The following is a 22,978-nucleotide window of genomic DNA, read 5'->3' as shown; positions in this document are numbered from 1 at the left end:
TAAATCCCAGACAACAGTTACCATTATTCAAATATTTACAGCAGCTAAGATGTCAAGCAGGTAAGTTTACACACAATTTGATATTATTTAATTGCTTTTTAGGTTGTAATGCATGATAACAGGAAAACTGTTGGAAGTTTCAAACTGAGTAGTATAGCTATTAGTTTTGCTAGTCAATATCACTCTGAGGGGAAATGTACCACCCTGTAAAGCTTTGTATATTTTAAAGACAAAAATCTAAATCTGTACATTTCCCATTTAAAAAAACCCACAAAATGTCTGATATGAAATTACTGGACAGGAAAATATGTTTTGAAATCAATGTATGCATGTTGTCTCAAACAGAGAAGAAAATAACACCTGTGTCACATCATAAAGGATATTTACAAGAATGAATGTCTGAGGTAAGAATTTGTTTTTGTATATTGCAAGCCATGTGTCTTACACAATGTTTTGAACATTGCTGGTCCACCTATTTAGTTGAATAACCCTGAAATGTTGCAAGTCATCATAAACATCCTGATTAGTTATGACCTCTGACCTTAGTTAAATAATTAAACAATTATACATTTACCTTACCTTACATTAAATAAACACACATTGCCTTTGTCCCAGTTTTTGGCATAAAGGGATATTTATATTGAAAAGAAGGTTTATTCATAGCTTCAATAAAATAACACTTTTCTTTCAAACACATTTTAAACGTAAAATCAAATCAATATACTTATACAAACGACTGTATGTTTAATAGACAACAAAGCATATCAGGCATTGGTTCAACATAATCAAGCCTAATCAATAGCTATATTAAATCACACACATGTGTGCACAAAGTAGCAAGTTAGAGGTATTAGTTTATCAAACTAGGTGCATTAATCATATGTAATTGATTGTTAAATGTCGTAAATATCAAAAGTTGTGGCTCAGTTTATTTTTTTGTCAACTTCAGTAGATCTTCTTTGTCTATGGCGAACAAACGCCAGCCTTCCTGGAAAGAGAGATCTGCTGCCCCTCGTCTCTTGTAGAACTCGATGGACTCTGTGTTAAACTCTGCCACAATAAAATGCATGCTGCTGCACCGAGTCTTTACAGCCGTCTTGAAAAGGCAAAAAAAAGAAAAAAATCGGGTGAACATACTCTAAATCAGAAAGGGGGATTTGCATATCGCTTTCCTTACCTCACTCAGAGTCTTCAGGATTTGTGAACCAATTCCCAAACCTGTGCAAAACATAAAGGACATTTAAAAGGGTATGCATGGGAAAGTATCCACGCTCATATACATGACATGACATGTCACGACACTTATGACTTAACACATTTACGGTATAGCGACTGGACTTTACCCCTGAACTCTGGCATCACATAGAAGTCTTCCAAGTAGAGCAGCTTCCCGATCCAAGGGTCATAGGTGAAGTAGTACATGGCAAAACCAATATTGGTGTGACCTAGAAGAAACGAAACTGTGATCTTTTGAAGTAAACCAGTAAATAATTTCACATTATGAGTTTAATTTTGTTTACCTTCTAAAGTCTGATCTTCCTTTGAGACTTCAGCAACCAAACAGTGATAGAAAGGATGATCTCCGAAGCCATCCTCTAGCAGTTCTTTAAATAAAACAGGAAATTCATGTTCAACAACGTTTTTACACATGTATAACTGAAAACAAATGTTGGGATGGTACCTTTTTCAGTCAATATGACCTGCTCCTCCATATCCTCAAATTTAGCAAGATCCTTGAAAAAAACAAACATAATACACTGAATATTTTCCCATGACCTGCGATAATTAAACCACCAAAATGAAAAAAATCTTACCTTAATGAGTCGCAATATGTCAGATACGTCTTTGGGCTCAGCTTTCCTTAATACGAACTTGGCCATTTTCTCCTTTTACCCTTTTTTCCTTTTCTAACAATTCCTCTGAAGGTGAATAAAAGCAAAATTTGTTTCTTCATCCGCTTCTCAGGAGTTGACCCCCTCCTGAAGAACTAAGAAAAGCAGCATAGACTCATGGAGTTTGGCTGAGAATAATGGCTCTTAAGACACCGCTGTTGCTTTTTATCTAGTGGAGTTATGCCATAAAAGGTAATGGTTAGTCACCTCCGGTTTCTGTTTAGTTCTTATCTCCATGAATGTTCTTCAGGTCTTTAAACATTAACCAGACCTAGAAAATCACCTGACCATTAAAAAACAAAAGATATCTGATTCCCAGTCATGTTTGTGTTGCTTAAGGTTTATTGTATTATTTAATCGATAAGATGAAGGTTATTTAAGCTGAATGTTTAATAGTAAAAAGGTTTTCATTGGCCTTTTGACTAAAGCTCTTGAATGCATATGAAAAATCAGTTATCTTTAAGAGGGTACATATAATATATATACAGCTATGTTCAGAATAATAGCAGTCCAACATGACTAACCAGATAAATCACTGTTTTTGGTATAAAACATAATAATAAATGGAAAATAATTTACCAGCAGGTGTAGTAAAGTCAGAGGAACCAACTGACCCAACTTTAATGATATGAATACTCCTGGGTCTGTGTAATTGACTTATTAAGTAAAAGGGGCGTGTTCAAAAAAAATAGCAGTGTGGAGTTCCATCAGTGAGATCATTCATTATGTGAAAGAAACAGGTTTCAATCAGGTGGCCCTTATTTAAGGATGAAGCCAGCACATGTTGTGCATGCAATTCTCTGTGAAAACTGATGAAAGATGGGTCGTGCCAAACATTGTTCAGAAAAAATGCTGTTTTGATTAAAAAGTTGATTGGAGAGGGGAAAACGTCTAAAAAAGTGCAGGAAATGATCGGCTGCTCAGCTAAAATGATCTCCAATGCTTTAAAATGGAAAGACAAACCAGAGAGACGTGGAAGAAAACGTAAGACTACCATTCGTATGGATGGAAGGATAGTCAGAATGGTAAAGACTATGCCAAGGGTCTGCTCCAGGGAGATCAGAGACGGTCTGAAGGTACCTGTGAGTGCTGTGACCATTAGAAGACGCTTATGTGAGGCTAATCTACCAGCAAGAAGCCCTGCAAAGTCCCACTGTTGCAAGAAAGACATGTGCTGAAGAGGATTGCATTTGCCAAACATCATGTCAACTGGCCTCTGGTGAAATGGAGAAACATTTTGTGGACTGATGAAAATAAGATTGTCCTTATAGGATCCAAGGGCCGCAGACAGTTTGTCAGACGACCCCCAAACACTGAATACAAGCCGAAGCACACTCTGAAGACCGTGAAGCAAGCATCATGATATGGGGCTGTTTCTCTTACCATGGTGTCGGGCCTTTATATCGCATACCAGGGATCCTGGATCAATGTGGATACATCACAATACAATATTGAGGAGGTCATGCTGCCTTATGCCGAATGGGAAATGCCCCTGAAATGGGTGTTTAAACAGGACAATGACCCCAAACATAACAGTAAGCGAGCCAAATCTTGGTTGTAGACCAACAAAATTGAGGTGTCAGCCCAATCCCCAGACCTTAATCCAATTGAGCACTTGTGGTGTGACATAAAATTTGCTCTTTCTGAGGCAAAACCCAAAAATGCAGAGCCATTGTGGAAGGTTGTCCAATCTTCCTGGGCTGGCATACCTGTTCAGAGGTGCCAGAGGTTGGTTGACGCCATGCAGCACAGATGTGTAGCAGTTATCAAAAACAGGGGTTATTCAACCAAATATTAGTTAACTAATTGTCAGGATTGCTAAATATTAATATTTTTTCAGTTTATTTAGTAAATATTTGAGTTTGTAATGAGAAATGCCGACACTGCTATTTTTTTGAACACAGAAATATCACCTTTTCCTTCATATTCTGTAAAGTAATTAAATATTGATACTTTTTTTCTTTATGATTTGTTGTGAAATACCATGTGCAGGGTTCCTAATGAAAGAAAATAAAAAATATAAGGATTTTGAGCTTTATTCACTTTTTTAAAATCACTGCTATTATTTTGAACATAGCTGTATATATATATATATATATATATATATATATATATACACACACGTTTATACTATATTTTACACTATTCTATTGACTGTAAAGTGTAATAATACAATTTTGAAAATCACGTCAAGAGTCATTTGTGCCACACAGTTTTGTGGGAAAAAACCAACTTTATTTGAATTTTAGATGTGGTTTCACGGGATGGCAGATGACTCAATTTAGTTTATCAAAGTACTTCAGTTTGCCCGAAGGGTCAGGAATGATCTGTGGAAAAAGATGAGAGAAATTATAGAGAAGAGTAAATGAGCAGTGGCGTCTCTACATTAGGGGCAGGTGGGGTGCGTGCCACCAGCAGATGGCGTGTTGGAACACTAGGCAGTAAACATAAGTCTTCATTATAGAGCAAAAATCTAATAAATAATAATTTGTTAAGAATTATGTATTTTCTAAGACAATTTTGTTATAAACATTTGTCATAATCATGAGAAGTCTTTACACTCAACACACGGGGTGGGAATGTGTCCAAGAGGAGTGTCATCAGGTTTTTTTAATTCAGATGTTATCCAACCTTACTTGATGTCAACTGTCAAGAAAGACTGAACACGTTAAAACAAAGAAGAAAATAAAATGTGTTCATTATTTAATAGAGGCTTTGCCACTTGAGCAAAAATGAGAAATTAAACATTTGGGACCTCATTAGGTGGATTTGGACTTTGACAGACAGATATAGTCAAGTTTGCTCAGATAATCATAATGCATCCTTTATATTCAGGAAAGAAACCACATAATTGAGGGGCATTTTCTTTTAAAGGTTTTATATTATAAAAATCTATTGTGATCTTAAACTGAATTGCACTGGCTCACCATTATCATGATGAAAAAGGGGGCTTACAAAACTGACGAGTGTTTCAAGCAATCTGTCATTTTAATTATTTCTTGTCATTTCGATAGACAACCTTAATAAAAAGTCATTATAAGCACCCTAATTTGGAGTTCGAAAATGACTGATATTTTTCTTTACACATCTCTATAATTTAATTTATTAACGGCACATATTAAGAGTGCTCTATCTGATTCCAAATAAACGTTCTTTGTAGGACGTTTTTGTAAATTACAAGAGGAACGTTGCTATAGAGCACAGTTGCATGCTGTTGTATAAATAGTGAAATAAGATGCTATTTTCACTTCTTAGAATTGTAAGACTCAGGAGTCAGTGCCTCACCAGTAATTAACCTCATCACATGTCACCATTAAGTGCCCACTCCAGAGCTCTGCTCAACTGTTTATGCTAGAGACGCCACTATAAATGAGGTATAATAAAACAGTGTCGTCATCGAGAGTGGTAGATGGCTCTGAAAATTGATGTGAGGTTAATAAGTGGACCAGTCATTCGTAAAAAGAGTCATGTGTCATGATGAAGGTTGTCTTTAACATGATACTTACAGTGTCACTGCCTGGCTTCCATCCAGCAGGACAAACTGTTGATAAGAAATAACAAGACATTTATAACACATGCAGCACTAAATTACTGAAGAAAGTTTGTGCATCAATGTGTTTATTTTTACCTTCTCCATGTTTATCAGTATACTGGAAAGCCTGGACCAGTCGAAGAGTCTCGTCCACTGATCGTCCAACAGGGAGATCGTTCATGGTGATCTGTCTCAGGTCGCCTTTATCGTCGATGATGAAGAGACCCCTGAAACACAAGAACTTGACTTAGTCTATATAATCAAAACAAGGACTGTTTTACCTCAATGTGTGTCCTTGGTCCTCCAGATAGACTCCATAGTCTTTAGAAATCTGGTGAGTGAGGTCAGACAACAAAGGGATTTTCATTGGTCCAAGGCCTCCCTGTTTCCTTGGAGTGTTAATCCTGGGGAGACGAGTGCAGCGTATTACATTTTACGTCCCACATTTCAAGTGGTTTTGTATCATTTTCTTTCCAAGATAACGGGAAAGGGATATTTTTTTAACTAAATGTTTCTCTATGCGAAGCCTCTTTGTCCCAACCTACACGCTTTACACCATGTCAAATTCCACTCATTGAATTTGACTGCAGAGAACGCATATATATATATATATATATATATATATATATATATATATATATATATATATATATATTTATATCAAATGAGTTTTTCTTAGCAAAAAACAAGAAAACACATTTCCGTTCAGTTTAGTTAATCTTAGTGCTTAAAATATTTAACACATAAGACACTACTCAAAACAAATGCTACTTTTCACCGAAATGTATTAATTTTTTGAAGGTATGGACATTTGCTTTCTTCTGCTAGAAAACAGTAACACGGGCAGAAATTTGAACAATGTAATTTTTCTGCACTTTAAAGATTGTTTCACAATATTTTTACCCAACTAAATGTCCTCCTAATCTTGGGGCTGCATTAAATTAATTGGAGGAAGGGGATTTGGCTCCTTATGGTCAAAAGGTAATTTGTTTTTTTATTAGACATTTCCACATTTGGAGATGACTTGAATACCATAGATATGATTTCATTGGAAAATTGACAGCTGCTTAGTTACCATGCCAGGTGAGTGAATTGCGAGTCTACTGAACAGGCGACCACCTCTGTGTTGATGGCACGAAACTCGTGCACACGGTCGCTAAAGGCAATGATTTCAGTAGGACACACAAAGGTGCTAAATGAAAAAGAACAAAATAAAAAAAGATTAGTAAAAATGTGGTGTTCCTGTTTATGGTGCCAGATGATACTCACAAGTCCAGGGGATAGAAGAAGAAGACTAGGTATTTGCCCTTGTAATCCGATAGCTTCACTTCCTTAAATTCTCCATTGATGACAGCCGTTCCTTCCCATTGAGGAGCAGGTTTAGAGACTGAGAAGTAAAAGGCATTTATTATTTACATTTCAAAGAGTCTTAACTCTTGTAATCTTATTATTGAAAAGAACATTTATTTTTGGCTTCAAATAAATTCTAAATTTTCAAGTTACCTTGACCACAAGATGATTTCCCATCTCTGCTTTAACCCAATTTAACTGTTGGCTATTTTTTTTTTAATCAAATAGAACCATCATCCCAAATATTTCTTTAGCTTCATGAAACACATTTATGTTAAAAGGGACAGTTTGTTTTGATCCTTTACGGAGGCAATCGAAACAGCATCCATTTTAATGTTACTTTGGTGGTGGGATCCATCTTTCTCTTTACTTATACAGTATTGTTAAACTATGGGTGGGTTTACATACATTACTATTCAACACTTAAAATAAAATTGAGTTGAAAAAACCTTTCATGACATAACATGTTATAGGCAAACTTCTTTAAATCTGTATTTCCTACACAGTCTGGTTAAAGTCCTGCAATGCTTCAGTAAAACTGCTGCCAGTAAAAGTGACTAATAAAATACTGCACATGCTGTGTTTTACTCTTAAAGAGTTATTTAGATTGTATATAGAGTTTATAAGAAAACAATATAATCCATTATATAAATGGCATATATCCAGGCAACATCACAAAACAGTCTTCATTATAAACACATTAATTAAAATCGTAATTGTTTAATGATAAAGAAGGAAAAGGTTACAACTCAAAATAGTATTTTTTTAGGAAATGTGTGTGAGAAATGTATGTGTACATGTTCCTCACAGACCAAATAAATCATTAATACAAACAAGTATTTTAATTCATATGCAAGCTTGCCGACTGGTAAGGTAAGGTAAAACTTTATTGATTGAAATTGTTTTTTTCCAATAGCCAATACATACAGCATTTTTTTTTATAAAAAAAACAAGAACAAGGACATAAAGAGAAAGAACAAGATGACACAATCTAAGTCTAAAGATAAAGACAAAGAAGGAAATGTTCAATGAAAACATTCAAACCCGAGGCTTGTTTTCCATTTCATTTTTTGCCAAAATAAATATTTATTTCAAAGTGCTCAGGGACATTTTAGTTCGGACCTTATTAATATTAACCATGTCTGGAGTTTTATCAAACGCTTTTTATAAATGAAGTGTAATTTACATTTTATTGAATCATTTACTTGCTGCCATCTCTACTCGCAACTGGAGACTATATAGTCATGATAGTTTAAATGTTTAACCTTAAACCTCTTAAAGCAAAGAGTGGAAGAGTGAAAGTGAGAGAATTAGATAAGATGACGTGTACTTGAACTTGATAGACATGCTCTCAAAAAATAACACCCTATAATGGATTTAGCCAGTTGCATCAAAATGAGTGAGTATGCAAATATGTGTTCAAATTTACAACCATATACCAGCTTGTGTTTGAGCAAAGAAAGCTTGAAGATCGTTTACAAAAACCCACTTTTGGCTTTGCTGAGGTGCAGAGAATGATCGGACACCGGGACGCGGAAGGCTTCTCCGGGATAGACGTGTCCTCCTGCGTAGTTGTGACACTGGGAGTTCTTCCCCTGCGCGCCATCTTCTGCCGAAGTGACCGAGAAGAAGAGGACAACCGCGGCCGAGAGAGCCGCAAGAAACCGCTGGTGGACACGAACCTTCATCTTACAATCCAGGTGAACTCACTCTAGACTTGAAATGCGTCGGTGCCAGGGGAAGCTTCTTCTTCCCTTGTTGTATTTCAGTCATGTTTGAAAGCGTGTTGCCACATTAGCGCCCACTAGTGGACGAAATCTGCACAATACAATAACAATACAAACGTTTTCTGTAGCGCTTTTCATAGTACACAAAGACGCTTTACAATAACCAAGAAAGATTAAGAAGTCTGGAGGGTGTAAAGGTAGTGGCCTCAGTGGATGGGGGCGATGGAGGAGATCTGTCAGGTAAGAAGGGCAAGGTTGTTGTATGTGGTGAGGAGGATCTTGAAATGTATTCATTGTATTACAGGAAGCCAGTGAAGTTGTAACTTGTGAGTTAAGACTTGAGGTTAAACAATATTGTATTCTTTGTATGTACATTTCTTTAAGATGTTGATGGTTATATATATAGAAATGTATATTTGTGTAATTTGAACAGTTGTGTTTAATTACTTTTTTTATTCACTTCACTTTATGTATTTCACAGAGTTGAGCCCCGTGTTGAGGATCTGCAACTCGCATATATGTTTTACCGTTTAACTTTACCGATGCTTCAAAATAAAAACAATTGAAGACAACTACATTGTTGAATTTCCACAGTTCTGATGCTACAGAACACAACACAGAGAAAAGTGAACATGCATGATGAGCGCCCCTGTTACAATGGTGCTGTGACCTTGTCTTTGGTCGACTGTTTGATATTGTCTCGTTTGTCGGTGGGAGCTGGATGACACCACCTCATATGGTCACCAGGTATCATCTTGTCCAAGACATTATAACTAGAGACATTGTCAAATGGACTGTGCAGTTTTGGAAAAGTCTGGAATGGACTGTTTATTTTTCAATTGTAAAATACATTTAGGTGGTGGTGGTCTTCAAACCAAACCAGCATGTAACTATGACTTGGGGATTTCAATTAAGGTATTCAAGTTGTTGTAACAACATTATTTGTGCAAGGTCAGCATGATGAACTCTGTGATAGGATAGTCAGCGGTAGAGTCGACAGGCGCGGCCGAAGAGAGTTGTTGGGCTAATACAGCCTGGCCCAGACAAAGCCATTTTATATAATAAATTAATTCAAAGATAATAATTAATAATCATAATAATTTTAAACACAAATGTAAATAAACAAATACACAATAAGCTGTACCATGTCATAGAAAAAAAACACCTCCTGCGGAGAACAAACCACAAATTAAAGATCACCTATAAAACACTCCCGTCCAAATGAAACATGCCATTTGGTTCCAAAGTTTGGTTCTTCCCCTAATAAAGTCATTCATCCACATTCTTAAAATAGCTTATCATCCAGCCACCTGACCTGTAAGACATACAACTATGTTCAAAATAATAGCAGTGTTTTTAAAAAAGTGAATAAAGCTCAAAATCCTTATAATTTTTTTTATTTTCTTTCATTAGGAATGCTGCACATGGTATTTCACAACAAATCATAAAGAAAAAAGTATCAATATTTAATTACTTTACAGAATATGAAGGAAAAGGTGATATTTCTGTGTTCAAAAAAATAGCAGTGTCGGCATTTCTCATTACAAACTAAAATATTTACTAAATAAACTGAAAAAATATTAACATTTAGCAATCCTGACAATTAGTTAACTAATATTTGGTTGAATAACCCCTGTTTTTGATAACTGCTGCACATCTGTGCTGCATGGCGTCAACCAACCTCTGAAGAGGTATGCCAGCCCAGGAAGATTGGACAACCTTCCACAATTCCCCTGCACTTTTGGGTTTTGCCTCAGAAACGGCAAATTTTTATGTCATACCACAAGTGCTCAATTGGATTAAGGTCTGGGGATTGGGCTGGCCACTCCATAACCTCAATTTTGTTGGTCTGGAACCAAGATTTGGCTCGCTTACTGGTATGTTTGGGGTCATTGTTCTGTTGAAACACCCATTTCAGGGGCATCTCCCATTCGGCATAAGGCAGCATGACCTCCTCAATATTGTATTGTGATGTATCCAAATTGATCCAGGATCCCTGGTATGCGATATTAAGGCCCGACACCATGGTAAGAGAAACAGCCCCATATCATGTTGCTTGCACCACCATGCTTCACGGTCCAAAAAGAACAATCTTACTTTCATCAGTCCACAATATTTCTCCATTTCTCCAGAGGCCAGTCGACATGATGTTTGGCAAATGCAATCCTCTTCAGCACATGTCTTTCTTGCAACAGTGGGACTTTAAGGGGGCTTCTTGCTGGTAGATTAGTCTCACATAAGCGTCTTCTAATGGTCACAGCACTCACAGGTACCTTCAGACCGTCTCTGATCTCCCTGGAGCAGACCCTTGGCTTAGTCTTTGCCATTCTGACTATCCTTCGGTCCATTCAAATGGTAGTCTTACGTTTTCTTCCACGTCTCTCTGGTTTGTCTTTCCATTTTAAAGCATTGGAGATCATTTTAGCTGAGCAGCCGATCATTTCCTGCACTTTTTTTTATACATTTTCCCCTCTCCAATCAACTTTTTAATCAAAGCACGCATTTCTTCTGAACAATGTTTGGCACGACCCATCTTCCATGAGTTTTCACAGAGAATTGCATGCACAACATGAGCTGGCTTCATGATTAAATAAGGGCCACCTGATTGAAACCTATTTCTTTCACACAATGAATGATCTCACTGATGGAACTCCACACTGCCATTTTTTTGAACACGCCCCTTTTACTTAATTAGTCAATTACACAGACCCATATCATTAAAGTTTGGTCTGTTGGTTCCTCTGACTTTACTACACCTGCTGGTAAATTATTTTCCGTTTATTATTATGTTTTATACCAAAAGCAGTGATTTATCTGGTTAGTCGTGTTGGACTGCTATTATTCTGAACATAGCTGTACAGTTAATTTAACAAAGGTTCATTCACAGTTCTTCGTCTGCTGCTTTACAACCCCTGAGCATTCAAAATCCCACTCAAAGTAAGTAAGTAACTAAATAAGTAATATTTGTAGACCAGGGTCACAGTGCTTAAACAATCAAAACAATATCCAATAAAATATATGCTTAAAAGGTCAAGACACCACGAGACAAAAGCAGAACGTCTTAAGATTATTCTTGAAAGAGTCAGTAGACTCCATCAAGCGCAAAGAGAGAGGAAGATCGTTCCAAAGCTAAGGAGCAACAGTGTGAAAGGATTTCTCTCCTCTGGTCCTGAGCCGTGTGCGTGGAACCATCAGTAGATTCTGATCCACAGACCTCAGAGCCCGAGCTGGGGTGTAAGGCTGGATCAGATCAGTGATGTAAGGAGGAGCCTGACCATGAATAGGTCTGAAAGTAAGAACCAGAATTTTAAAGATGATCCTGAAAGAAACTGGAAGCCAGTGAAGAGTTTTAAGGATCGGAGAAATGTGAGTTCTTCTACTAGAGCAGGTCAGAATTCTCGCTGCAGAGTTCTGAATCAACTGCAGGCGAGACAGCTCCTTCTTGTTATCCAGTCAGCTAGACATTCCACAAGATGTGCATTACGGCCTCACTGCATTGCATCATCTAGTATCAGCGCATAATGAACATTAGACACAAATATTGCCTTGGAGAAGCTAACTGGAGGACGCCCAAGGGGAGTTATACATGAGGATTATGTTCCCAAGCGCCCTAATATAGGCCTGACAGTGCCCTGCATTTCTACGCTTGTTGGGTTTTCAAGATGAACTTTGCAGAGGAGGATGAACATTCGGGGTTTATCTGTGAGAGCTCTGTACAGTGACCTCACAGATGATGAACTGGACAATATGGTGTCAGCCCTCCACTCCAGTAACCGAGGGTACCCACTCCAGGGTACCGCATGATGCTGGGACTGCTGCGGGCACAGGGACACAGAGTGTAGTGGAAGAGGGTCCGTGCATCAATGCACAGGGTTGATACTGCTGGGATTTATTTACGAATGTCAGAGTTGCGGTGTGTTGTGCGCAGAGTGTACTCAGTCCCATGTATTGATGCATATTGATACAAACCACAAACTTATATGGTTAGTAGTGTTTGTTAACTCTCTACAAGTCGATTCATTTTAGTACAATCTCAAAAGCAGTGATGGATAATAATGCCTCTCTTTCAGGTACAATATGGTGATGTTCGGTGGAATTGATGGGTTCTCAAGAAAGTATTGATTATTTTATTATACCAAATGTACCCTTTTAATCATTTAAGAATGTATTTGCTTCAATGTCTTTTACCATGTTCTGCACCAGCTGGAGGACAGTCTTCTTGAACTTTCAAGTGGACTTCGTCTGTTCTGTTGCCACTATGTTTTTATTCAGCCAAATAACAACTCAGGAGTGTGATGATGGGGCTTGGTGTTTATGAAATATTTTCTGCAGAGCACTGTAAGGAGGCAAGGAATGCTGATGACTGCTTATAATTTAGGACCTGCACATTACTGTGATAGACTGGGTAGGCAGTGGTCTTCTAACCTCTGATCCCAACTCCGGATACCATGTCCCCAAAACGACTATACCCTGAGAGATGGTGACCTGGCTGGACTTGATGCTGCAGTGGACCCCATGGGACACTCAACATGCACAGGAGTGGACAAATATTTAGCTGAACTTGAGTTTATGCAGAGTATTGGCTATACATAAAAGTTCTTCATTCATAAAGTGCTTCATGACCCAATCTTTTGTCTCATCTACTGGTTAAACATTTTTGTGTTGCATATAATTTTTTTGCCTTGCCTTCTGATCGTGGAGGACAGGCCAAGAGTGCAGATGACAACAGACCCTTTCAAGTTGATTGCAATAATACATCACATCTCCACCCAATGTTACATCAAAATGTGAACATAAAATGAAAATGCTAAGATGTGTCAAGCTTGGACTCTCAACAGGACACAAAACGGCTAACTAAGGGCGCTCCAACTGGAGGAAAAAACAAAGGCAATGGTTTCTAAACTATACAATATGAGCAAGAACAAAAATTCACTCTTCACAGGTCTTACTTGATGGGACAGCTCTGTGGCTATGACAAGGCTGGGGTGAACGAACAGGACGAAACACTCTGGCACATGACAAGGGAGACAAGGACTATTTAAACATATGAGGGTAAAGGGGAACAGGTGGAAACAATAGGCAATCAGGGAGGAGACAGTTGAATGCAGGGCAAGTGAGCGCACTACAATGTGACAGAACCCCCCTCCGGATACCAGATGGTTTAGGCTGTTCAGGGTGGTCACGGTCAAAGTCTCTTATAAAGTTGTGAGGATGAATTTTGAGGGAACCCACTGCCTCTCTTCCGGCCCATAACCTTCGCAGTCAACCAGGTATTGCCTGCCCCAGCCCCGGTTGCGTACAACCAGAAGTTCCTTGTCTTTGTAGACCGGTCCTCCATCAACCACTTCAGGAAGAGGAGGAGAGGATGGGGGTTGGGACCATGGGGCTCACCTTGGTAGGTTTTACTTGGCTCACAGGGAATGTAGGGTGGACAAGGAGGGCCCGTGGCAGACACAGGCGAACCGCGGCCGGGCCTATGACCTTGGTAATGGGTAATCGAATCCCACAAACATTGGCGCCAGCTAATGAGATTGAAGGTTCCTTGAAGGGACCCTCAGGTGGAGATTCTTGGTTGAAAGCCAGACTTTTTGGCCAATAGGCAGGGACAGGTTGTCTCCTGCGGTCAGTTGTTCTTTTAACCCGGTCCCCCTTGTCGTATGACTTGCGTCGGCAGCGGCAGATCATGGCATGAGCGGAGGGCACGGACAGTTCTTGTTCTTGGTCTGCAAAAACAGCGGGCTCGTAGCCATACACACATATGAATGGTGAGAACCCTGTGGCTGAGGTGGGCAAAGAATTATGGGCCTACTCTACCCAGACCAGGTGTCTGCTCCATGTTGAGGGGTTGAAGTGAGACACAAATTAGGGCCCCCTGTCTGAGACAATGTCTTTCGGAAAACTATGAACTTTGAAAATATTGTTGATCATGATTTTGGCCGTTTCTTTGGCTGACGGCCGCTTGGGCAGGGCTATAAACCTGGCCATCTTGGAGAACCTGTCTACAGTGTGTGACAAAGTGACAAAGTCCATTGACCTATCTGCCCACGGTCTGGAGGGGATAGGTAGCGGCTAAGGCAGGCCCATGCGTGCCCTTGAGGATGTCTTGTTCCGGGCGCAGACCGAACAAGCCACCTTTACCAGTCAGTAGCTCCCGGTTGCTAACATCATAATTACGCTCCGCCCGGGACAGCCACCGTGACAAGAAGGCGCAGGGGTGCATCTTCCCATTCAGCTTTGAACACTGGCAAAGGACCGCCCTGATCCCCTCATTAGAACAACCACATCAACCACAAACTGTCGACAGAGGATGGCATGGTGAGGATGGGGGCTGGGGTTAAGCGTGTCTTGAGACTCTGGAAGGCAGCCTCGGAGTCGGAGGCTGCGCTTTCGTGGAAGGTGAGTGTGTGGAGTGGTTGTGCTGTTGCGCTGAAGCCTCTGATGAACCGCCTATAAAAGTAAGCAAACCCCCAGGGACTACAATGAAGCCCAGGAAGGAGATGGTATTGGCATGAAACTCACTCTTCTCTGCTTTCACGTAAAGTTTGTTCTCTAACAGTCTCTGTAAGACCTGAGTTACATGTTTCCTGTGCATGAATAAGTCTGGTGAATAGATGAGAATATTGTCTAATTAGACATACACAAAGTGATCTAGAAAATCTCTAGGAACATCATTGATCATAGCCTGAAAAACTGCTGGGGCGTTGGTGAGACTGAATGGCATAACCAAATATTCATAATGGCCGCTCGATGTGTTAAACCCTGTCTTCCATTCATCTCCTTCTCTATTTCTTATCAGGTGATAAGCGTTCCGCAGGACAAGCTTGGTAAACACTTTAGCCTGTTGTAGCTGGTCGAAAACAGAGGACATGAGCGTCAGGGTGTAACAGTTTTTAATGGTTATACAATATATTACACAATATGCATTACAATAAGTTTCTCGATGTTAAATAATAACAGAGAGTTTAAGGACAATGACAGTGCTTTTAACAAATAATTTATAACACGTTACAGAGCAACTATGAACAACAATGAGCATACCTGTGGATGGACAGCGATCACTAAACGCAACACAGTGTCATCAGTGAATGCCGTTGCCTTGACGGCTAGTCACACAGCCATAATGAGTAATTAACCTTAACCAAAATATGCCACCTAGTAAAACAAAATACTGACTTCCCAAATGTATAAAAATAAAACTTTAAATCTATTGTCATATATACACACTAGGTTAATGTGTCTGTGTCTAGGTGTGCCCAGCTGCCCGGCAAGCCTTTATTCTATGCCACAACTTCCGGCCCCTGGCTCTCACTTTATGAAACTATGCGAGACTCAAGTGAAAGTTTTGTAGGGGACGTCACTTTCTTGCTGGATATCTCCGGGGAATATCTGAACTTTGTGTGGGAGGTGACTCACCATTAGTCTCAGATATGGTTTATCTTTCTGTTTCCTCCTCCTCTACCTCCAGAAGCTGTTTGCTCCTCCTCGCCACATACCATCCCATGAATATCCAATTCTCCTTCTGACTTGCATCAGGGCTGGCGTCCAGTTCCCCTTCGTCGGACTGGCTCTTTTCCAACAAGACCACATCTTCTTTTCACAGGGAGAAACATACATCTTCCAGCCGCGCCACATAGGCAGGCAATCCTGGTTGCTTCTTGACCATGACATATGGGCGTGCCTCCTACCGGTCCCCGAACTTCTGCCTCCCATCCACATAACAGATTTTAACTAGACCTCTATCACCAGGGCTAAACTAGGGACTTTTTCCTGTCATAATGCTTCTTCTGTTGGTCTTAAGCATTACGTGTCAGGGAGTCATGCAGCGTCTTAACATATTCGGTATAATCAACAGATGTGTTTTTAGCAGGGGAGCCAAAGACCACGTCAACAGGAAGTCTTGGGTGTCTACCAAACATGAGGTAGTATGGGATGTAGCCGGTGGAGTCTTGTCTTGAACAGTTGTAAGCATGCACCATGGTGTCCACATGCTCATGCCAACCAGACTTCAAGTGTGGTTCCAGGGTTCCAAGCATGTTCATCAAGGTACGTTGAACCTCTCAGTGGTCCCGTTGCCCTGCGGCTGGTAAGGTGTTGTGTGGCTTTTCCCAAGGCCTGTAATCTCTCACCTCTCAATTTATGTGCAGGATAACTCGTCTCTTACTCACTGGGGTGCCTTACTCATGAGACTTCCTCCACACTTACATAAACACGTGTCCATTGTCCAAGTGTTGTGATGCCATAAACCTATAAGAAACCAGTAAAAAAAAAAAGAAAAAAAAAAGGTACTTTGTGGAGTTTTAATAAGTTCACATGAATCCAACATTCAATGTAACAGTTTCTGTTGTAATATTTGTAAGTTGCCCACCTCTCAACTGAAAAAGGCTCCCGCCCCTTGAACACAAAAAGGGAATAAGTGGCAGAAATTGAGTGAGTGATAGTATTTATAAGTTGTCTTGGGGTACAACCTTTACGCCAAATATCCTCCAGCCTTGACTCAGATTGAGAAATGCCATCTCGAGTGTGAGTCAAAAGAAAAACAGAACTACCAGGCACACGGTTGGTTTGGCAAGCCTTTCTTTTAAAGCCATTTTTTTGTACAGCACTGAAAAGTTTTATCGGATATAAAGACAGACAACGAATGAATACATTTTTTCTTTTGTGTCAAGTGGACAAGGGATTAAATAAAAGAAAAAAATATATATAGTTTAACAGCTTGGTCTGCCAATTTATCTGCGGTGTTAAGAACTTCTAGTGTTTGGCTATGACTTTTATTTGTCATAGAAATCTGATACAAAGGAAATAAAAGGTACTTTGATAAAATAGTTACCCGGGTTCCAAGTAGAAATGTTACAAATACATACACATCCTGCTTTGAATTAAAGGTTTGGGGTGGATATGGCTGACATGTTTGGATGCTGGAGGTGAATTTTAATAAATATCAAGAGGATGAAAACTGATTAGCTGACAGACTTCAGCTTGGACCATGGGTTTGTACCCCGCACGTCCATTGGCTGGTCATTGGCGAAGATGTGGTTGCACAATTCTTCAAGAGGTGGTTCTGGGTCTGTTGTGGCAAACTGAGCAGCATCTTCAATCTCCTTCCTCACTTCCACATCAATCTCCTAGAAAATAAAACTCATGGTCAAGTCGAGTTTGTCTACGAAAATCATTATCTCCTTCACTGAACATTTCTACCTTGAGCTCCTCCACACTGGCCATGTTGTTGCTGAGCATGCGATCCTTCAGCAGTGAGATGGGATCACTCTTGCTCCGGACCTCCTGGATCTCCTCGCGTGTGCGATAGCTATGAGCAGAAAAATCCAAACAATTCATGCTAAACATTGTCCATTGTGACAGTCAGATTAGGCATTGTAGCCGACTTCTGATCTCATCTTATTTGGCTTGATAATATTTTTTCTAAAAGTCCAAATAAAAGCCTGGTAAAAATTCCCATAATTTAAGCAGCAAATTCATTACAATTGCATTACTAGTGTAAAAGACCTCTGGTTTACCTGACGCCGGGATCACTCATACTGTGGCCATGGTAGCGGTAAGTCTGGAGCTCCATAAGAACTGGACCCTGAAGAGCACACAGTAAATAAAATCATTATTTTACCAACTAGTGTTAAAAAGAATGGACTCAATTGTGTCAAGGTTTCCAACTCACATTTCCCTTTCGACACATGTCTGCTGCGAAGCGAGTCGCTTCACGAACACAAAGGATGTCCATCCCGTCCACCTGGACAGAGATAAGAACATTTGATCAGCCAGCAGGCCTTTAAATGGTTTGCAACATCAGAATAACATTTTAACTTCAACTAACATCACCACAGAATGTTAATATGAAAAGACGTTTACCCTGAGCCCAGGAATGAACTCTCCTCTTTTGAAGTAGTCGGTGCTGGCTGCAGCTCTCTCCACTGATGTGCCCATGCCATACCGGTTGTTCTCACAGACGAAGATGACAGGAAGCTTCCAAAGTGCTGCCATGTTGTAGGTTTCAAAGATTTGTCCCTGAGAGTTGCATAGTCATTTTAGAGAGGGGGAAAGCATGTAGGACAGACATTGTTCATAAAATGTGAAAATATAAATACATTTTTAATCATTTGTCGTTTTTATCATACGAGTTTCTAAAACATTTACATTAATATTGTTTTTTTAATGAGACAGTGGTGAGACAAGTGATGCTGTATGGTCTAGAGTAAGTGGCACTGAGGAAAAGGGAGGAAGAAGAGCTGGAGGTAGCAGAGATGAAGATGTTGAGGTCCTCTTCAGGACTAACGAAGATGGATAGGATCAGGAATGAGGCAATTAGAGGAACATGTGAGATGTTTTGGAGATAAGGTCAGAGAGGCCAGAATGAGATGGTTTGGTAATTTACAGAGGAGGGATAGTAAGTATATTGGCAGAAGGATGCTGGGGTTGGAACTGCCAGGCAGACAAAGACCAAAGAGAAGGTTTATGGATGTGGTTAAAGAGGACATGAAGTTGGTTGTTGTGAGAGAGGGGGCCACAGAGAACAGGGTTAGATGGAGGAGGTTGATTCACTGTGGCGACCCCTGAAGGGAGCAGCCCAAAAGAAAAAAAAAGAAGAAGATTGGCTTTATAATGAAATGCTCTAGGACAAAGACTTTATGTTAAATAAATGATTACATAAGACATTATATATTCTGTATAAACAACAAATAAATCATCCAAGTTCAAAGCGAGTCAACTGTGCCCTTTCTCAGTTCACTTACTTGCTGAGTGAGCAAATTTCAACAGGGTAGTACTGTCTCAAATGAAACACTGTCGCTACATACTTATTGGAAAGACTCGATAGCCTCTTCTTAAAATATTAAGTGTGCAATTTGGGACACACCACTGGACTGTATAGAGCATTGAATCATTTAGTTCAATCCAATACCAAGTTGATCCATAGGAAAAGACCTGTTATCCAAGCCATTATTTAAGATGGATGTATCAAATTTGAACAAAATATCTTAAATGTAACATAACAATATTAAGTATTACAGTTAAGAACCACATACACACATTCACACACCTGATTGGCAGCGCCATCACCATAGAGACAGACACAAAGCTCATTGTTGCCAAAATACTTGCAGGCCAACGCCACACCAGCTCCCAGGGGGACCTAGAAGGGGATGGAAATCAGTTTTAAAAAAAAAAATAATAATATTAATTTAAAAATAATAATTTGTTATCTTAGCGTTGGTTTGATTACGGTGGATAGCGTTTTAAAACCAGATTAAAAAATTTCTTCAGTCAAGGAAGTTAGTTTCGTAAATTGACACATTAAAAAAAACAAAAAAAACTAGCTACAATCAATAAACTGCTGACATTACATTTTAATAGCCCAAATGATTAAGGATAAGCAAAGTTACTGTATACATTTCTATTTTTCTCATCATACAAACAGATTATAAGATTTATATTCTTTATTTTCAAAAGGTTGCCAAGCAGATTTTCTTTTAGGTTTCATCTGGTGTCATCTTTTTATTCAAATGCAAACTCTAAACTTTTTGTTGTAATTTGCAGTAACATGCATTTTTCCAATTGTCACTAAAATTCACTCAACATTAAAAACTTTATGAAAGCATTTGAAACATATATTCATGATTTATAAAGATATGGAAACAGTATTTGAAAAGTCAAATACTAGAACATTTGCTTCTATAACTATGTAGTAAAATGTAATTGTAATAATGTCAGCTGATGTCAGATAAGATGAAAATATAAAACTAGCACTGGAGGACTGACTGCCCAAATGTTTAATAAAATGTTATTATTATACATTATAATGTCGTTGTAGATTATGGTTTGCAAATGTCACTTTATTGTCAGAGACATTGACCTACATATGTTTTGTGGCATTACTATCACCTACTCTTCAAATAAAAAAAAGGTTCCCGGAACTTCCTTGATCCAAACCAAAAACAGTATCACCTAATTTATGAATACCTGTGCACCGACGATTCCATTTCCGCCATAGAAATGCTTACAGTACATGTGCATGGACCCTCCTTTGCCCTTTGCAATTCCTCCTCTTCTTCCTGTATGACAAATGTGATGTATTGAACAAAGGAATATAATCATTAAAAAATAAAAATAAACCCACCAGTGAGTTCGGCCATGATTTCTTTAACGGTTCCTCCTCTGGTGTAGGTGTAGCCATGGGCACGGTATGCAGTGATCAAATGATCTGACAGATTGATCGCAGCCTCAATTCCAACAGCACATGCTTCCTACAGATGAGGGTAAGAATGAATCATGGTACTCGGGAAGTCAGCAGATTAGTATCTGATTTGTATTCATGCTACCTGTCCATCATATAAATGGCAGAAACCACGGACGATCTTCTGCTTGTACAGCTGATCAGCCTTGAGCTCCATCCGTCTCATTGTCTGCATGGTACGATAGTACTGAAGACCCTCATCACGAGTCATGACCACCTCCGTGGCTGGGGCGTCCTCTAGTTTGAAAGTGTCACATTTCTAACAGAAGGAGAAAACAGCAATTGAAGCAATTTGGTACAACATTTGGGTAACTTTAAAAACAAACCTTGATTTCAAATGAGGCCTGAGGAGTGAAGTCTGCATAATTGCGTGCTGACAGAAACACTGCAGAGCCCTGTAAAAAACAAAATACATTAAATTCACATCCTATCAATTGAACCGTGAGTATAGCCAAATATTCCAAATATAAAAGCCTCACTGGAGTTTAAACTATAAATGACTTTTCAATGATGCGACACATTTTCCACTGATAAAGCCTATCACAATTTAACTTGCATCAAAACTGGATCACAATAAAAACAATGGAAACGACAGATTGGCAAAAAATAAATTTAATGGAAAAAGTGTCCGTTAAAATACACAAAGTTCTTTGTGTATCTCTTCACGATGTCATGCGAATGTTATACATCGAATATGTTTTTTTTTTCGATTGCAGAATACTATTATTATTTTGTTAAATATTAACTACATATTCGGGAGATTATAACTTTAAAGGCGGAAATAAAACGATTGTTGGCGAAGTCTGTCTAGCACTCGTACATATGAAGGATACTGTAGCCGAGCTAGCAAACAAGCTATCATTTGGCCTTGCAAGGTCAGATATGTTTTTTTATTTGGCGTCACAAAACCAGCAGCAAACCTACATTACAACACATCCGGTAATAACATATGACCTTTACTGGTCTACTTACATTTCTCTGAGCAGAGGCTCTGAGGACATTGGAGATAGTGGCCAGCATCTTTCGCTAGTAGCTAGATTTCAGCAGTGCAACTTTCGTTCCGCCCGGTTCTGTGCTTCGACACACCTTTCCTTTCCGTTTCCGGTTCTTTACGGTTGTTCTTGTCAGTAAACGATGTCAGTACAGGATTGACACAGTTACAGTATTCACACGGGCATGCGCACTGGCGCCCTCGGGCATGCGCACTGGCTACTCTTTCCCCGTCACCAGACAGAAACAATCGATCACAGCTTAGATTTCATTACAGTATTGACAAACTGACGACGTTTTAAATGAAAGTAAAACGTTGTTTTATAGAGTTTAGCGACCGTTATAAAATACACATTTAAAAGCGATTTAAAGATACAACAAACGATTTTTTTTTTAGACATTATTGTGACAATGAGATTTGTTTTTCTCAAAAATACTCTGATATGGTGGCATTAAATATCCTTTCTCTCAATAGATTCCAGAGACACTTCTGTTCTAGATTTGAAGCGACACGTGTGTGAGACTTTTGGAAGAAAAGCGGTGGAAATATGAAATATTTGTTTTCTGCTGATCTGTTATCATTCCACGTTCATTCTTTTGTTTTATAATTCATTTACGGTTGTTGAGATAATTTAAGTACTGACTAATGACGTTCTATTTGCGTAAAATGCTGTTTGGGCACAATGTATTTTATTATAAAAAATAAATCTTAATAGTTAATATATGTATATAGATGTCTATGGTTAGAGAGGCCAGTGCTCATGCGTATGGGTGGTAGTGCGCATGCTCGTGTGAATACTGTAACTGTGTTAATCTGACTGACATACGATCCAAGAACGCATGCGCAATGACATATTTCGATCATGTTTTTTACAGCAACTAGATTCAAACAATATATAGCGTGGAACACGATATGGGAAATCAGCGAACCATGTGCGCATGTGGGTTACATTCAAAATACAGAACTTTATTTATATAGCCGTTGACATAGGTCTTTTCCTGTCTCAAAGCATTGTTTTTTTAATGAAAGATAAGAGGAAAATAATGAATCGTGTCTATATCATTTACTGGTTCAAATGAAGGTAACTATTAATCATAGGCTAAATAATTGTTTCATGTTTAACTGATTGTACACTCGTATTATCAGACTCCATTATCTGTTTTCCTATTCATCTTTTGATAAATTTGATATCTTGAGAGTCAATGAGACGATACATTCCTAGCTATAAAGATAAACTTTTTTTTTTTT

General features: G+C 38.9%; 3 protein-coding genes across 3 annotated transcripts; all 3 read right to left on the bottom strand.

Annotated features, from left to right (window-relative positions):
* Window positions 1-634: 634 nt before the first annotated feature.
* Window positions 635-2,040, bottom strand: LOC148066830 (diamine acetyltransferase 1-like). The gene is made up of 6 exons (XM_087807751.1): window positions 1,815-2,040; window positions 1,682-1,733; window positions 1,521-1,604; window positions 1,344-1,445; window positions 1,178-1,218; window positions 635-1,096 (listed from the first exon to the last, which is right to left on the bottom strand). Exons 1-6 carry the CDS (start codon window positions 1,878-1,880, stop codon window positions 929-931), a joined length of 513 nt encoding a protein of 170 aa, XP_087663877.1. The 5' UTR covers window positions 1,881-2,040; the 3' UTR covers window positions 635-928.
* Window positions 2,041-4,105: 2,065 nt separating this feature from the next.
* Window positions 4,106-8,535, bottom strand: prdx4 (peroxiredoxin 4). The gene is made up of 7 exons (XM_087806946.1): window positions 8,264-8,535; window positions 6,694-6,811; window positions 6,500-6,616; window positions 5,706-5,828; window positions 5,521-5,651; window positions 5,399-5,433; window positions 4,106-4,219 (listed from the first exon to the last, which is right to left on the bottom strand). The coding sequence occupies exons 1-7, from the start codon at window positions 8,460-8,462 to the stop codon at window positions 4,169-4,171; spliced, it is 774 nt and encodes a 257-aa protein (XP_087663072.1). The 5' UTR covers window positions 8,463-8,535; the 3' UTR covers window positions 4,106-4,168.
* An 8,518-nt stretch (window positions 8,536-17,053) lies between these two features.
* pdha1a (pyruvate dehydrogenase E1 subunit alpha 1a) lies at window positions 17,054-21,862 on the bottom strand. Its single transcript, XM_087807747.1, has 11 exons — window positions 21,712-21,862; window positions 21,066-21,134; window positions 20,825-20,998; window positions 20,623-20,749; window positions 20,466-20,557; window positions 19,546-19,638; window positions 18,360-18,515; window positions 18,169-18,240; window positions 18,014-18,081; window positions 17,697-17,805; window positions 17,054-17,623 (listed from the first exon to the last, which is right to left on the bottom strand). The coding sequence occupies exons 1-11, from the start codon at window positions 21,757-21,759 to the stop codon at window positions 17,459-17,461; spliced, it is 1,173 nt and encodes a 390-aa protein (XP_087663873.1). The 5' UTR covers window positions 21,760-21,862; the 3' UTR covers window positions 17,054-17,458.
* Window positions 21,863-22,978: the final 1,116 nt, after the last annotated feature.

This window comes from Callionymus lyra, chromosome 14, assembly GCF_982586985.1.
Source record: "Callionymus lyra chromosome 14, fCalLyr1.hap1.1, whole genome shotgun sequence".
In the NCBI taxonomy this organism is placed as follows: domain Eukaryota; kingdom Metazoa; phylum Chordata; class Actinopteri; order Syngnathiformes; family Callionymidae; genus Callionymus; species Callionymus lyra.
This window is presented reverse-complemented; position numbering and strand designations above follow the sequence as displayed.

Excerpts from the sequence above, each read along its gene's own strand:
- LOC148066830 (XM_087807751.1), bottom strand. The coding sequence starts at position 1,880 with ATGGCCAAGTTCGTATTAAGGAAAGCTGAGCCCAAAGACGTATCTGAC. Across the intron at positions 1,605-1,681 it reads GGTCATATTGACTGAAAAAG|AACTGCTAGAGGATGGCTTC; the intron begins GTACCATCCCAA and ends TTTTATTTAAAG. Across the intron at positions 1,097-1,177 it reads TCCTGAAGACTCTGAGTGAG|ACGGCTGTAAAGACTCGGTG; the intron begins GTAAGGAAAGCG and ends TGCCTTTTCAAG.
- pdha1a (XM_087807747.1), bottom strand. The coding sequence starts at position 21,759 with ATGCTGGCCACTATCTCCAATGTCCTCAGAGCCTCTGCTCAGAGAAAT. Across the intron at positions 18,516-19,545 it reads GTGATGGCGCTGCCAATCAG|GGACAAATCTTTGAAACCTA; the intron begins GTGTGTGAATGT and ends TGCAACTCTCAG. Across the intron at positions 18,241-18,359 it reads AGTTCATTCCTGGGCTCAGG|GTGGACGGGATGGACATCCT; the intron begins GTAAACGTCTTT and ends ATCTCTGTCCAG.
- prdx4 (XM_087806946.1), bottom strand. The coding sequence starts at position 8,462 with ATGAAGGTTCGTGTCCACCAGCGGTTTCTTGCGGCTCTCTCGGCCGCG. Across the intron at positions 6,812-8,263 it reads GCACCTCAGCAAAGCCAAAA|TCTCTAAACCTGCTCCTCAA; the intron begins GTGGGTTTTTGT and ends TTTACTTCTCAG. Across the intron at positions 4,220-5,398 it reads GGAAGCCAGGCAGTGACACT|ATCATTCCTGACCCTTCGGG; the intron begins GTAAGTATCATG and ends CTTTTTCCACAG.